The 17187-nt window shown below is 39.8% G+C and overlaps 1 protein-coding gene across 1 annotated transcript; it reads left to right on the top strand.

Moving 5' to 3' along the window:
• The first annotated feature begins 11817 nt into the window (after window positions 1–11817).
• Window positions 11818–12300, top strand: LOC142181990 (uncharacterized). Its single transcript, XM_075255744.1, has one exon. It carries the CDS (start codon window positions 11818–11820, stop codon window positions 12298–12300), a length of 483 nt encoding a protein of 160 aa, XP_075111845.1.
• The last annotated feature ends 4887 nt before the right edge of the window (window positions 12301–17187 follow it).

Genomic DNA, 17187 nt, shown 5'->3' with positions numbered 1-17187 from the left:
TTTCCGCATTGAGATGATGTTATTCGAGCAAAATGGCTCTTGAGATTCAAATCGTATATCGCACCTCAGTTGTGCTTGAGTTTTGTAGCTTATAGCGCGATATGTCCCCTCAGGGATGGTATTAGGCACTTAGCATGACCGTGACCGAATTTCGGTATTTTATTGTAATGAGCAATTTAGCTCGATGTGCACCTCCTTATGTGAGTTCTACGTGTGGATCGGGTGGCACACCGCCATGGTTGTGTTGTGTGGATCGGGTGGCACGCCGCCATGGTTACGCTGTTTGGATCGGGTTGCGCACCGCAAAAGTGTGATGTTCAGTAAAGTTCCCCATATCTGTTTTTATGTGTTTTGTTTCCTATTTTTGGAGGAAAGCTCGTATTAGCTGTGATCCTGCATCGCATGTATGATTCACGAGCGGGGTGACTGTTTAGTATGTTTCGCGCGTCGCATGTATGATTCGCGAGTGAGGTAATCAGATTTCCTTTTCGGAGTTCGTTTTTCTTTCGTACCGCATTCGAATTAGTAGCCTATTGGCACATTGTGGCATCATATGAGACTTTGGATCATGTCCGGTGTGTCTTGTAGCCGGAGCAGTTTGTACTGGGTGAGACAAAATCATTGGATTTAGGATCAGTGCAATCTGATTATGTAAAGTACATTAAGAAGTTAAGACCAGTATTCGGTTCAGAATGAGGTGAGGGTTCTTGTCAGGAGTATAAACCCGATAATTTGTTGATTCGGTAGTTGGTTATGAATTTCTATGCCTATATTCCGTCGTGGCGGTATTGTAAGAGTTAGAGTAAGAACTGTGTATATCCTGAGGTGCGTTGTGAGCATCAGATTCGTGGAATTTCGACTACTATGCCCAGAGACTGTTATTATGGTCCTGTGAGTAAAATGGTACAAGGGGTGAATTTAGCTAAGGTATGCAGTCATGTTCTGGTACATCGTGTAGTGATTTATACGGTGTTCTTGTATTAGGAGCAGGCCTGGTAAAGAATTTCGAGTGTTGAAACTGGGCTCTAAGGCTCATTTGTTTGAATAAAAGAGAATATCTTTAGATTTGCTCGAGCCAATGTGCTTAACTGAGTTGTGGTGGCACGGGTAGGTGCACAAGGTGCTTAACTGCGATTTCAGACGACTCTGGCATGGTTCTTAGCACGTTCGAGGACGAACGTATGTTTAAGTGGGAGAGAATGTAATGACCCGACCGGTCGTTTTGAGCTTTGGCCTATTATTTAGCGATTTGAGGCCATGAACAGCTTTACTTCAGGTATTATGACTTGTACGCATCGTCGGAATTGGACTTCGGGAAGTTTAGAGTTGATTTGGAAAGAAAATTCTCATTTTAGAAGCCTTAAATTGAAAGAATTAGCTAAGATCAAATTTGTGAGTAAACGACCTCGGAATCAGGATTCGAAGGTTCCAGTAGGTTCGTATAATGATTTCGGACTTGGGCGTATGTCCGGGTCGGGTTTTGGATAACCCGGGAACGTTTTGGCGCCTATTGTGGAAGTTAGCATTTTGGAAAAAAATTCATAAGTTTGGGTCGAAGCGCATTTCAGTGTTATCGATGTCCGTTTGGGATTCCAAGTCTGGGAATAACTCCGTATGGTGATTCTGGAGTTGGAAGCACGATCGGAAGTGAATTCGGAGGTCCGTAGGTCATTTTGAAGTCATTTGGCTAAAGACAGAAATTTGAAGGTTTTTGAGAAGTTTGACCGGAAGTGAACTTTTTGATATCGGGGTCAGATTCCGATTCTGGAAGTTGGAGTAGGTCTGTAGTATCAAATATGACTTTTGTACAAAATTTTGGATCAATCGGACGTAATTTGATAGGTTTAAAAATCGAAAGTTGAAGTTTGAAATTCTAAAGTTCATAAAGCTTGGATTGGAGGTCGATTCATGATTTTACCGTTGTTTGATATGATTTGAGGCCTCGAGCAAGTCTGCAATGTGTTTTGGGATTGGTTGGTATGATTGGTTGGGGTCTCGAGGGCCTCGGGTGGATTCTGGGTGGTTAACGGATCGAAAATGGAATTTCTTGAAGGCTGAACTTGCTGGTTGCTGCCATAACCGCACCTGCGAGAATTGGGTCGCAGGTGCGGAGCTGCAAAAGCGGCCAAAAGAGCCACAGATGCAGTTTTGGATTGGAAGTGAAGGGACCGCAGATGCGGTCGTTTTTCCGCAGATGCGGGACCGCACCTGCGGTAGAGAAGACGCAGAAGCGGAAAAGGGGTAGCCTGGGAAGGATAGATGCAGTAGTGGGGCCGCACCTGCAGAACCGCAGAAGCGGTCGAGGAACCGCAGGTGCGGAAAGTGCTGGAGGCAGAGAGGTGTTTTAAAAATCGGGATTTGGGCGATTTTTGGGAGAGCTTCAAGCGGTATTTTTCATCATCAACGATAAGGTAAGCTAATCCCATCCATCTTGAGTTAAATACATCGATTATGTAAGGATTTTAGCATATAAATTGGTAGAAATTTGGGGGTTTGGTAGAAAAACCTAGAAATTTATATTCTTGGAATTTGACCACTATTTTGGGTATGGAATTGAGAGTAAATTATATATTTGAGTTCGTGAAATTATGGGTAAGCTTAATCTTTGAAAATTTTCGGAATCCGGGCACGTGGGCCCGAGGGCAATTTTGTCTACTTTTCGATCGGGGTTAGGAATTGTTATAAATTGGATTGTAATGATTAATTGAGCGTATATTAATGGATTTGTATAATTATTGACTAGTTTTGGAGCGTTGTGCATCAATTTGAGTCTTCGGAAGAGTGTGGAATGTCGGTTATGGATCTTCGGAGCAAGGTGAGTCTCCTTTCTAACCTTGTAAGAGGGAATTGTCTCCATAGGTGTGTTAAATTGTTATGTGCTCCTATTTGTGGGGCTACGTACGCACGAGGTGACGAGAGTCTGTGCGTAGCTACTATTATGCTATTGTCCGGGTAGTTTAGGACCAAAGAGCATGTTATACTTGGATTATTTGTGAACTTATTGACAGCTTGAATTGCTTAAATTACATTGAATTAGTAAGTGAATTTCTAAACTGATTAAACTTCATTTTTCTTAAATGGTTAAAAGAGGATTGGCTTTCTTTAGAAAATTTCTCCGTGTGGACTTCTTGGTTGTCAGTCTGGATGTGTTTATTTTGGAGCGGGCCGAACGCCTCGGCAGATTAAATAGATGGATCTATGGTTCGCGTCGTTCGACCCTCGACAGTGCACAGTTTAAATATTGTTGGATCGGGCCGTTCGACCTCGGCATGATTTGAGCATGCTTGTATTGCTTGCCTTGAAACTCATTGAAGTCGTTGTTGCCTTCTCCCCGACTTATAAAATTATGTTTAAATGATGAAGAGAAATTTGGAAATTTTCTATAAAAGAAAGAATTGCTTACTTGCTTCATTCTATTGAATCATGTTTATAAAAATCCCAGATTTACTATATTATCGATATAACATTATTGGATCACTAGTACGTGTCGAAGTCGACCTCTCGTCTCTACTTCTTCGAGATTAGACGGGATACTCATTGGGTACATGTTGTTTTCGTACTCATACTACACTTGCTATGCATTTTTGTTGCATAGGTTCATATGTAGCTAGTGGCTTAGTGGCATAGCGGCTTTGGTTGATACAGAGACTTAGGCGAGCTGTATTCCTCGAGGCGACCTGCAACTAGTACAGTCTCTTTCAGTGTATTGTAATTACTTTCTGTCCCATTTGCATTCCGGACAGTTGTTGTGCTTTATTCAATTCCTTAGTAATTGCTTATGCACTTGTGACACCTAGTTCTGGGATGATCACGGGATTTTATTTCAGTAGTTTAATTTTGTAAAGACATCCTTATTTATTCAGTGGAGATTATTAATTATTATTTATTTGTTTAAAGGAAATTATTTAAAAATAATTAGATAAAATGAGAATTTATTAATACTTCCGTGGTGGCTTGCCTGACAGTGGTGTCTGGCGCCATCAAGACCCTTAGTGGATTTTGGGTCGTGACACTTTTTCTTTCTCTTTTTTCTCCACCATACACAGTCAATAGTCCACCAACAACTCCAAACCTCAACCATTTTCAACCACCATCATCTTCTTCCTTCTATATGAAAGCTTCATCCAAACAACAATATAGCCTACTGCTCTTTTCTGCTTTGATAGCCTGTGTATATAGCATGTGTTATATACACACTATTCACAAGGTAGCAATGGATGACAACTTTAGAGTACGGGCGGACAAGGTTGTCAGCTCTCTGATTTTGGCGGCAACGGCGACGACGCCATACTCCAATTTGAGTTCTCTCTGGTGTTTAACCGATGACGAGATTCATAAAAAGGTAATGGGACAGGGATAGTCCTTCCCGAGAACTACTCGACTTTGATTCTAAATCCTGCCCTCCTCATATTGACGGCTTTTTCGCTAAGCCCCACATGCAAACCCTAGATTTCCCCAAAATAGCTCCAGTCCGATCTAGAAGAGCTCAGTGATGGCCTAGAAAAACCAGATGATGATGATACCGATGAATGGGATATCTGGTCTTGCATTTCTTTTTCCAGTAAATCAACGCATAACAATTTGGACTATTTTTAGATTTGTGCTTGCCATCCTTGTGCAGGAGCCATTTAGTGAATGAGGAAGAGGAAGGGAAAAAGAAACGGGGAAGAAGAGGGAAAGCAGGATAGAAAATGAAAAAAAATTACAGGATGGAGGAGTTACTTGGGAAGATGAGAGAGGTGGGAGGGGAGGGGAAAAGAGAAGGGGAGAGAGAAAGTTCTTTTTTTTCTTTTTTTTTTCTTTTTTTTACTTTCTTATTTATATTTTATTCGATTTCTAATATTGTTTTAATAAAAATAAAACTATTCATGCGCCTTGGCAGCGTGATTTGCACACAATTTAGCCATGTCAGCTGTGTCACTTCCACATAGGCGTGGTCAATGGTCAAATGTGTTTATTAGTATTCATTTGTCAAGTTGAAGTGTTCAAATGGGAAAAATATAAGTTCATGTATCGGCTTTACAAACCGATACAAGTTTAAGTGGTCAGAAAGTCATTACGCCTTTTAACAACGATAGTTGAAAGTTATCTATGCTTAAGAAATTTAGGATTGACTTTAATTACTAGAGTTAAAGCCCGTTTAGACATAAGAATTTTTGCCACTTTTTTTCAAAACATTTTCACTTTTTTTTCAAAATCGGTGTTTGGTCATAAAACTTCCAATTTTCACTTGAAGATGAATTTTGAAATTTTTTGAAATTTAAAAAACTCCAAAAAGTAGTTTTTCAAAATTTTCACTCATAAAACTTCAAAAACAACCCAAAATTATATTCATGTCTAAACACAACTCTAATTTTCAAATACCATTTTCACTTTTTGTTTTGGAATTTTACAATTCTTATGTCGAAACGGCCACTAATCTAAGGTCATACACTTATTTTTGTTGTTGTGCATTAGTCATCCAGTTAAATCATTTTGAATGATATCGCTTATTCAGTTCGTATAAGAACACTAGCGGACCAAAACTTTCCTAGTATGTGTATGTGAATTAGTTAAAATTTTGAGAAATATGGAAAAAGAGGAAGCTGAAACAGCAGCCCAACACATAACACCCAAACCACCAGACATCACTACCACAACCACAAACACTAACACCACAACTACAAGCATTCAAACTTCTTTCAAAGAAAAACTACTGGCAGCAGAATACATGATGCATATCGATATGCTAGAAAATGAACATGCAAGATAAGAACAAAATAGAATAGAGGATCCCATGCTCTTATCATCAAATGAATTGCATGAAGGCATAATAACAATCCAACTATCAGAGGAGGACAAAAATAGAATGTATCTACCATGGAAACACTCCCTGATCATTAAGCTGCTAGGTAAACTAATACACCACCAATATCTAAAAAAGAAAATACAAGAAATGTGGAAACCATCAGAAAATTTTCCACTGATAGATCTAGGCTCCGACTACTTCATTGTCAAATTTAGCAAGGAAGAAAATATGACCAGTGCCCTCCAAAATTGCCCATGGTTTATCAATGGGCTTCTTTATATCCATCAAAAAATGGGACCAAACTTTATAGCAAGCAATGCCACCTAGGAAAGGTCAGTCATTTGGATACGACTTTCCTAATTGCCTGTTGAGTTCTACGATGCCATTATACTAAGGAAAATAGGTAACACCATAGGGAAACTTCTGAAGATTGATGCTTGTACAAGTGCAACACTTCGAGGAAGATATGCACGCCTCTGAATTGAGATGCAATTGAAGAACCAGTTCAACCTTGCATACAGATAGGCAGCACATCCTCTACAAAGCCTGTGGAAGACTAGGACATACAACCCAGCATTGTTCTCACACCACACTTATACCAACATCTCCAAATGTAGAGCACAACATGGCAACTCCCATCACCTCCACAAACCAGTGGCAAACGGTGGCGTTTCACAAGAAGAGCAAAACACAGCCAAGCATACCACGACCAAGAGCAACAAGGAGCAGTAAAGCACAGCCAGTACCACATCATCTAGACAACCAAAGCGGATACAAAGGTATTAACGTCAAAAGTTTTGAAGCGGATACAGATAAGTACCTCAACACTCAAAAGCTCTCCAATAGATCTAAAGAAACTGATGAATCCCAACCCCCTAATAACACCCCAATATACTCTCCCAAAAAACGAACAATCATGAACTCAACTAGGAAAATGAACCCTACTATTTCTAACCAACCCAGGATTCTCAGTAATAAATTTGAAACCCTTCAGGAATTAGAGGAATACGAAGGGATGGACATCACCACAGACATTCCTATGAAACTACAAAACTCTTCCTCTTCCTCACACAAAGACCCTTCGATATAAACAAGAAACAAGGCCACAGCTTAAATGCCACGTGTCCAAAATGTAGCTTCCACCAATAACCATGCTCAACACTTGCATGGAAAGTTGCTGCCAAATCTAGAAGCAAATGACAGCTACAACTTAGACGCTAATCACTCCCTGCATGCACTCAACACTCAATCTCCAAGTGACAAGTCAGATTCCATGCAATACACATGCAAACACTTGTCAGTAGACATTGTCCAAATGGACACACCTATGGACACGTCTAACCAAACAAACATTATATACTCTCACACGCCTAATCCAACCAATCACACTCAACTTGAATCTACAACAAAAGATACACAATCATTCCCCCTATCTTTATAGTAGCCATTCGAAAAATTAAAAATTAATACTTCATAACAACAAATGCCAAATCTACTATTACCCTTAAACAAAAGTTCACGTCTGGCACTAATAACTCACAAAGTGCCCAGGAACTCATTTCAAGCTCCCACAATGATATTCAACAATCCAAACAACCCCATGCACATTCCAAACCTAGTCTATGCAACCCAACCATAGCACCCGGACCACCAACCTACCTCATGGATCGAACAGGGTCTCCAAGGACAAGCTCTCTTCTTCTCCATGTTGATAGAGGGACAGGAAGTCATAGTGATTATCCAAAATCCAAACTTCCTAGCACAAGTAGTGGTGGAGGGGATGATAATGGCCATGGACAATTATATGAACCATATGTGGATGGCAAACATTCTTGACCCCCTAGCCCCAACAGTAGCCCCTGCTCTTTACCACACAATGCACAACCATTGGAACCTTCCATAGTACTTCAACCCCCTCCTGAACATGAACCAAATGTTCGAACTACCCTTTTTTCCAACACATGAGGTGACAGAAATGAACCCTATATTTTTCCCTTGGACACCTCAACAAGCCCAGCCCCATTCCTATGTGGCCCCTCCGATGGAACAAGGTCCAAATCTGGACCAGGAAGTGCAAGAAGCAGAAGAAGTTGTGACCCCCACCCTCTGAGAAGAAGCTCATTCATAGAAATCTCAACCATAAGAGATATAGCCCTTATGTTATTCCCGGAGATGGAGGACAAGAAATACATACTACAATGTCCAGTGTCACTTCAAAGGTGCTCAATAGAGATAACTCCATCGATCAACACTACAACAGTAAAGTATGCAATGCTACTGAACCCCACTTTAAGGGGCAGCCTCTTCATGAAGGGAAATAACCATGCACCTATTCTCCAAAATCACTCTCCTATCATGAATACACCTACCAGTATAATCATTTGGAACGTAAGAGGCGCAAACAATGCAGACTTCAGACGCAACTTTAGGGAACTCATTAATAACCACAACCCATGCATGGTGGCCTTACTGGAAACAAAAATGGACAACCATGTAACTCTTAGGGCATATTTCAATTTCTCGGACTCAATAGAAATACCAGTTGTTGGCAGAGCTAGTGGTATGGTCATTATGTGGGTAGACACAATGGTAGCAGTAGAGCGCATTAGACAGACTGATCAGGAACTTCATGCTCTAATCCAGGTATTACCAGATCATAACCCTTGGCTCTTTAGTTCAATTTATGCTAGTAACTATTTATCAAATAGGTTAGAGGTATGGAATAGCCAAAAGAATATTTTTGATAATTTCAAAGGACCTTGGCTAATAGGTGGTGACTTTAACGATGTCTTAAATCAAAATGAGAAATGGGGAGGCATGAATATTAATAAGAATAGATCCTCTAGATTTGGGTCTTGTATAAACTACTGCAACTTAATTGACCTAGGATTCAAAGGTTGCCGGTACACGTGGTCTAACCACAGAAATAGGAGGCAAGGTCTTATACTAGAAAGACTTGATCGATGCCTTGTAAACGAATCTTGGTTGGAATAATACCCCGCAGTGTTAGTTACTCACCTCCCTAAGACAACTCAGACCATAATCCTTTACTGCTCAAACTTACTAATACTAGGAAAATTTCAAATAAGCCATTTAGACTCGAAAAATATTGGCTAAGCCACCTAGAGTTTAGTAAAGTCGTTGAGAAAAGCTAGGATAATAGAAACCTCAAATGATGCCCAAATTTATTTCAAAAATAATGTCAGTCAATGGAGTGCTCAAAATTTTGGTAATATCTTTGCTAATAAAAAAAAGGTTACTGGCTAGAATTAAGGGAATCCAAAACTCGGTAAGCTATTCCTATAGCACTTTCCTTAAAAATTTAGAGCACACACTAATTAATGAGTATAACAACATCCTTCGACTGGAGGAAGATCATTGGAAGATTAGATCACGCAAGAATTGGCTCAATGAGGGCGATGCAAATACTAAATTCTTTCACATATCTGTCCTAAATAGGTGAAGGCGTAACAGTATCTCCTTTTTTAAAGATAATACGGATAATTGGATTATGGATCACTAAAAAATTATTGAACACACACACCAATATTTCAAAGATATATTCACTACCAGTATTACATTATTGGAGTGGAATACTATTAAAAGTGACCACACAAATTTCTCAAATATAGATCTCTCTTCCTTAGATAGGCCACTAGCCACCCATGAAATCATTTCTGTAGTATATTCCTTCAAGCCATACAAAGCCCTAGGATCGGATGGGATGCACGCAATATTCTATCAACATCACTGGAACATTGTGGGATTCTCTGTCATACGATTATGCAAAGAAATCTCCTCCCTTTCTAGAATCCCTGAGGAAATAAATCAAACCTTACTATGCCTCATTCCCAAATTCAAACATGCAAAATAACCTTAATAATTTCCGACCAATAGGTCTCTGCAACACCACATACAAAATAATCACCAAAATAATTGTTAACAGGATCAAACCCTTCATTTCTGAATTAATCAGCCCATGACATGCCAGCTTCTTAAAAGGTAGGCGAGCATGTGATAATGTCATCATTATACAAGAAGTTATAAACCAGTTCAAAAAAAGAAAAGGGATGAATGGTCAACTAATTATTAAAATCGACCTTGAAAAAGCCTTTGACAGGCTAGAATGGTCGTTTGTCTACAAGGCCCTTGTTTTCTTCAAATTCCCACCAAAAATCACATCTCTGATCATGAACCGTATAACCACAAGTAGAATAGCAATCTTAGTAAATGATGCTCAAAAAAACTTCTTTGAACCCTCGAGGGGGATCAGACAAGGGGACCCCCTATCCCTCTATCTGTTCATTTTAACCATGGAATTACTCTCAATTTACATACATCACCAAGTGGACCTTACCCTGTGGAACCCCATTAAAATTGGACCAAAAGGACCTCATATATCACATATCTTTTACGCAGATGACTTGACATTCATGGGCCAAGCAAATAGAAAAACTATCAATACAATTCACCACTCCTTAGCAACCTTTTGTTCCCAATCAGGCCACAAAATTAACAATACCAAATCCAAAATTCTCTTCTCCAGTAACTTCCCAACTGCCATAAAAGACTATGCAATAGATATTTTTAACGTTAACCCAACCAGCCAATTTGGAAAGTACTTGGGTTTCCCAATTACCAATAACAAGTCCAAACCATCTGATTTCCAATTTATAATTGACAATATGAGAAACAAGCTCTCTAACTGGAAAACAAATTTTCTCACTCTTGCGGGACGAGAAACCCTTGCAAAAGCTGCCCTCAATGCTATCCCTAACCATAATATGCAGTACATATCCCTCCCAAAAAAGGTACTTCACCAAATTGATAAAATCCAGCGTAATTTTATATGGGGGACAACCACAACTAAAAAAAAGATACACTACGTTTCGTGGGATGTTGTAACCCTTCCAAAAGAATTAGGTGGCCTAGGGATACCCAAGGCATGGCACAAAAACCAGGTCATTCTAGCGGGACTTGCATGGAGACTATTTGCCAATCCATCAATAATGTGGGCAGATACTCTAAATCAAAAAAATAGCAATAAGCCTAATATCAAGACCACCTCCTTCATTTGGAAAAATGTACTAAAGGGATGGGAAACCATCAACAAAGGATTGGCTTGGGATATTGGCAAAGGTAAATCCATAAACTTCTACTATGGTTGCTGGACCCCAAACAAAACAAACATCCGCTCAATCATTCAGGGTCCTCTTAACAAAAATGATAGTAACTTGACCCTTGACCAGGTCTGGCTAAACAATCAGTGGAACTGGTCCAAAATATCATTCGAGCTACCCAGAAACATTACTACAGACATCATCCCCATCCCCTTTTCACAAAACCCCCTTGCAGTAGACACACCCATTTGGATGCTCAACATAAATGGCACCTTCACAACCCACTCAGTTTACAAATTACTTCACCAATACATCCAAAAGACCACTGACTATGATTGGATCTGGAAACTGCATACCCTAAACAAAATCAAATTTTTCCTGTGGCAATGCTTTAAAGATAGGCTACCCACTAACTCCTACCTTCACCAAATTGATGTCTCAATTGACAATACATGCTTGATTTGTAAGATGGTGGAAGAAACCATAACTCATATCTTCATGGAATGTACTATAGCACGCTCATTTTGGGACAGCACAGGCATTGACATCAACACCATCCCCCACAACAAACACTGACTTTTAGCTATCAAAGATCTTCAAGTACCGGTTAATCACAACTTCATTAGTTGGGAGGATGTTTTTCCTTTTGCAATATGGCACCTTTGGCTAAATAGAAATAACAATTGCTTCCACAATTACTCAAACAACTTAAATTATCATATGGTTAACACACGAGCCATTGAGTTTAAATTACTAGCCTCCAATTACAAATGCACAACACACAAAATTTCGGTACACATTAAATGACACCCACCACCACCCCACAACTACAAATTAAACATAGATGCTTCCGTGAGTAACCAAAATACGGGAGCCATTGGGGGTATAATAAGAAATAGTCGCGGAGACATGATTGTAGGATTTACTAACAAAATCAAAGCCTACAACTCTACTCATGCAGAATTACAAGCACTTCATGGATGTTTAAAATTGGCACATGACAAAGGACTAGCACCACTGGAGAATGACAGTGACTCAACGGACATAATCCAGCTGCTTCAACACAATATCTCTCCTGCTTATACTAATATTATCTTGAAATGCAGGTACTTGTTGAAGAAATTGGGGAATCCAGTGGTCTGGCACAACTTCCGTGAAGACAACAAAGTAGCGCACTTTTTGTGTAAATTGGGCTCCAAGCAACAACACCTAAGCTCTATTACAACTATTTTGCACTCACCTCCGGATACAGTAAAGAGGGTGATCCAGAATGACAAAAACGAAGCATCTATTACTAGACTAGTATCTAGCTCTATATGTAATACACTAGCAGTGCTTGGAAATCTTAGTATTATCCGTACTATTACTAATAGTGACGTAATGCCTCCGTAACTGTTATTAATGAAATTTTCCTTTTTCCAAAAAAAAAAAATCGTATAAGAACTAACACGGGATAGAATGAGCCTTTAATCTTCTTATAAACAACTTATACTTGTCACATTAAAATAATGAAGACTTTCGAGCATTTGGGCCAATTTTAAGGAATAATTGCAAGTCTTCACTATTTCCTAGTAATAGTCGTCTCATCTAATACTATGTAAAATGAATATAAAAACAATTATTTATGTTAAATATTGATAATGTAAAAGACCTTTTTTTTTAAATTAAAGATTATCAATATAAATTAACATATTGTAGTAACAAGCTAGTTACCGTTAATAATTTTTACATTGTCATGCATAGAATATAAAACTCAAAAAACAATGAAGCAACCATGTCAAAAAGTTACACTGTGATATTTCTGCTCAACAATTTCTCTCAGACAAATTAAAAGAGTAAACGAGTAGTCGTTGGGGTGGAAATTCTAGCATGAACATTGTCTTATGTATCTATAGCTTTTAAGGTCAAATATATATGACTCTGTTCACATATTGATATTACTGGCTGGTACGATATGGTGCACAAAAAGGCTCCTTTAATTCAAAGTCCAATACTTTAGTCTTCGAGTATACATTTATTTTGTGGAGAACAGTCATCAAATAATAAAGGTAGAATAAATTGATCGATTTCTTTTATTTAATATATATATATATATATATATATATATATATATATATATATATATATATATATATTACGATGTAGTAATTCGTACCTCGTGTTAACTGACCAGAGAAAAAGAGAAGGAATATAAGTATTTTCTTTTAAAATTAAAAAAAAAAAAAAAAAACAGAGGGACGCAGTGCCTCTCATGGTGTGTCGTGATCCTAGTCAACCAAGAAAACAGTTTTTTATACAATGTTTATTGTCTTAACCAAGAATTATCTTTCTACTATCAAAATGGTCTTTGAATTTCTCTTTTTATTCAACTCTTAGAGTCTTAGGTCTCTTCAATGAAGGCGAATTTTTTATGTAGTTTATTTCTAAATGATTCATCTTTGCGAGGTTACATCAGCAATCAGACGTCACTCTTTTCCCTTTTCTTTTCTTTGTTACTGATGGGATGGCGACATAATTGTTACCCATTAATTTGAGAGGTCGTTTGTTCTGATAACCCAAAAGGTCATTACTTGTGTTGCAATGAAATTCTACATTTCGAGTTCTTAAAAACCTCCCCTAATACCATCTCGATTTACGTGCACAGTCCGGACGCGTAGCCGGAAAGCTTAAATGTGAAAATCTGTGAAAAATGATAAGTTTTGACTGTAAAATAAATAAATTTTGACTTCAGTCAACGTTTTGAGTAAACGGACCCGGAGCCGTGATTTGACGGTCCCGTAGGGTCCATAGGAAAATATGGGACTTGGGCGTATGCCCGGAATCGAATTCCGAGGTCCCAAGCCCGAGAAATAAATTTTTAAAGGAAATTGTTTACATAAATTTGAAATTAAATTTTCTTAGAACATGATGGTATCGGGCCCGTATTTTTGGATTCGGCGCCCGGTACAGGTCTTATATATGATTTAAGACGTTTCTGTAGAATTTGGTGAAAAACGGATGTCATTTGACGTGATTCAGACTTAAATTGCAAAATTTATGTTTAAAGAAGTTTTGAGAAATATCATTGATCTCGAGGTTTAATTTGATGTTTATGATGTTATTTTGGTGATTTGATTACACGAATAAGTCCGTAGGATGTTTTTGAGGTTTTGTGTGCACTTGGTTTGGAGTTCCAAGGGCATGGGTGAGTTTCGGGTAGGTTCGGGATGTTTTAGACTTAAAACCAGAAGTTGCAGGTCTCTGAACCCGCCAGTGCGGTCCACACAAAAACGTGTGCGACCGCGGAAGGGGGCTAGTGCGGTCCGCGGTCGGTTTCGTGCGGTGCGCGGTGGAGGCCTGTGCGGCCACAGTTCATTTCGTGCGGTCCGCACAGGACACTAGACCGCAGTACCCTCATGAAGGCCTGTGCGGTCGCAGTCCATTTTATGCGGTCCGTACAGAGGGTCTGAGAGGGGTATAAATTGACGAGATTTTCAGTTATTTTGCATTTTTCAAAAACCCCAAAAACATAAGATACGATTTTTCAAACAACCTCTCTTCTCCAAATCAATTGTAAGTCATTTTTTAACTAGTTTTCTTCAATCATTAATATCTTTTAACATGATTTCAACTTCATATCAATGATTTTCATGGGGGAAATTGGGTGTTTTGGGTAGAACCTAGGTTTTTCAAAAATTGGGGATTTGGACCTCGATTTGAGGTCTGATTTCAAAACAAATTACATATTTGAGCTCGTGGGGGAATGGGTAATCGGGTTTTGATTCGAACCTCGGGTTTTGAACATGTGGGTCCGGGGGCGATTTTAACTTTTTGGGTAAAACTTTGGAAAACTCATTTTCATGCATTCAAATTGATTCATTTAGCGTTTATTGATGTAATTAAGTAACTTGTGGCTAGATACGAGCGAATTGGCGGAGGAATCAAGAGGTAAAGCTATAATTGAAACTTGAGTTGTGTTCGAGGCATCGAGGTAAGTGTTTGGTCTAACCTTAGCTTGAGGGATTAGGAGTTGTGTCTTATTTGCTACATATTAATTATGGAGTACGACGTATAGGCATGGTGACGAGTATCTATACGTTAGTGTCAAGCATGCCCGTGAGTCTTGTATTATAATTGTTATGACTCAGTTGAGATTTATTGCGCTTCATATGTTATTATCACCATTGTTCCCTTGCCGGGATATTTTTGTTTGATATTAATGATCCCTTGCCAGGATGTTTATTTTGATAGTATTGTTCCCTTGCGGGGATGTTTGTTTGATATTATTGTTCCCTTATCGGGATGTTGTTGAAATATCATTGTTCCCTTGCCAGGAAGTTGTTATATTGCTCTTGTACCCTTTTCGGGATTCCTTGTGATTATTGTTGGCTTATAAATGGGAGCGGGTGGTACGCCTACCACAAGATATAATGAAATGGGAGAGGGTGGTACGCCTACCACAAAATATAATGAAATGGGAGTGAGTGGTATGCCTACCACGAGATAAATGAAATGGGAGCGGGTGGCACGCCTGCCAGGAGATACAGGACATGGGATCGGGTTGCACGCCTGCAACAAGACGTGAAAAGAAAGTGAAATCTGCCTTTTTTTTCCTTATTCTTGTTAGTGGTTTGATTTTGATTCCTTTATAGTTCTCTTGATATTTTGTTTTACCTGCTATTCCCCGAAGCATGTTTCCCCCTCCCATCCTTACTTGTTTATTCCTACTTTACTTTCTGCTGTATATCATATAACTGCACAAGTTTATCTGGAGTCTGGTCCTAGCCTCATCACTACCTCGCCGGGGTTAGGCCAGGCACTTACTAGCATATGGGGTCGGTTGTGCTGATGCTATACTCTGCACTTATGTGCAGATACCGGAGCAGCATTGGGTCAGCAGCAGTAGCTTGGGACCCAGCCTTCAGTCTACCGAAATTCCGAGGTAGTCCTGCAGGCGTTCGCAGGCCTGGCGTCTCTTTTATCAGTTATTTTGTTTTGTTACCATTGTATCCGAGACATACAGTGTTCCTTGTTTCAAACGTTTGTATGTAGTAATCATATATAGTTCGTGAATGTTGTGACACCAATTTCTGGATTGAGGCATATGTTGAATTCCGTATTATTTTGGCTTATTTTTTTTAAGTCTTCCGCTTAATCTCATATTCCGCTATTATTTACATGTTTATCACCTGGTAATGCAAGTTGTTAAAAGGATTAAAACAAAGGAGTAAAGAATTTTCTAAATTTCATGGCTTGCCTTGCTTCTACGAATAGGCGCCATCATGACTCCCGAGGGCGAAAAATTCGGGTCATGACAAGTTGGTATCAGAACTCTAGGTTATATATATCTCACAATTCACGGACATGCTCAGTAGAGTCTGAGGGATCGGTACGGAGACGTCTGTATTTATCCTTCAGAGGGTACAGAGTTAGGAAAAACTTCACATTCGTTCCTTCTTGTCGTGCGGTTTGTTTCCCAATGCTAATTGAATTTCCACTCTGTTCTTTTGCAGATGGCGAGAACACGCGCTTTCTCATCCACTGAGCAGCAGACCGAGCCCCCAGTAGCAGTTCCCACGAGGGGCAGAGGGCGAGGTTGAGGCCGTGCTAGAGGTCGAGGTAGGGGCAGAGCTTAGCCGCGAGCAACATCACCATTGGCGGAGCCTCAGGTTGGCTTTGATGACGAGGTTCCAGCCCCAGCAGTTCCGGTGGGCCCAACTCAAGTCTCAGAGGGGTTTATTGCTACCCTAGTTCTTCAGGATGCTCTGGTCCGTCTAGTGGGCCTCATGGAGAGTGTCACCCGAGCAGGCTTGCTTCCTGTAGCACCAGCCGTCTCAGGCTGGAGGAGGAACCCAGACTCCTGCTACTCACACTCCGGAGTAGGTAGCTCCCCAGATTCAGACTCCAGCGGTTCAGCCAGCTGGAGCAATTCAGCCGGGTGTGGTAGCTCAAACCGGTGATGGAGCAGCTATGTCTGCCGATGCTTTGTGGAGGTTGGATAGGTTCACCAAGCTTTTCACTACTACTTTCAGTGGTGCATCTACTGAGGATCCCCAGGATTATCTAGATAGCTGCCACGAGGTTCTCAGGAATATGGGGATAGTTGAGACCAATGGGGTCGATTTTGCTACTTTTCGCTTATATAGATCCGCCAAGACTTGGTGGAGAGATTATTGCTTAGCTAGACCAGCCGGATCGCCAGCCTTGACTTGGGAGCAGTTTACGCAACTATTTCTGGAGAAGTTTCTCCTCATCACTCAGAGAGAGGCCTATTAGAGGCAGTTTGAGTGCCTTCAGCAG

This window comes from Nicotiana tabacum, chromosome 6 (genome assembly GCF_000715075.1).
Source record: "Nicotiana tabacum cultivar K326 chromosome 6, ASM71507v2, whole genome shotgun sequence".
Taxonomy (NCBI): Eukaryota; Viridiplantae; Streptophyta; class Magnoliopsida; order Solanales; family Solanaceae; genus Nicotiana; species Nicotiana tabacum.
The sequence above is the reverse complement of the archived record's forward strand: the minus strand, read 5'-3'. Positions and strand labels throughout refer to the sequence as shown.

Bases quoted from the DNA above. Each gene is read 5' to 3' on its own strand.
- LOC142181990 (XM_075255744.1), top strand. From the start codon at position 11,818: ATGATTGTAGGATTTACTAACAAAATCAAAGCCTACAACTCTACTCAT.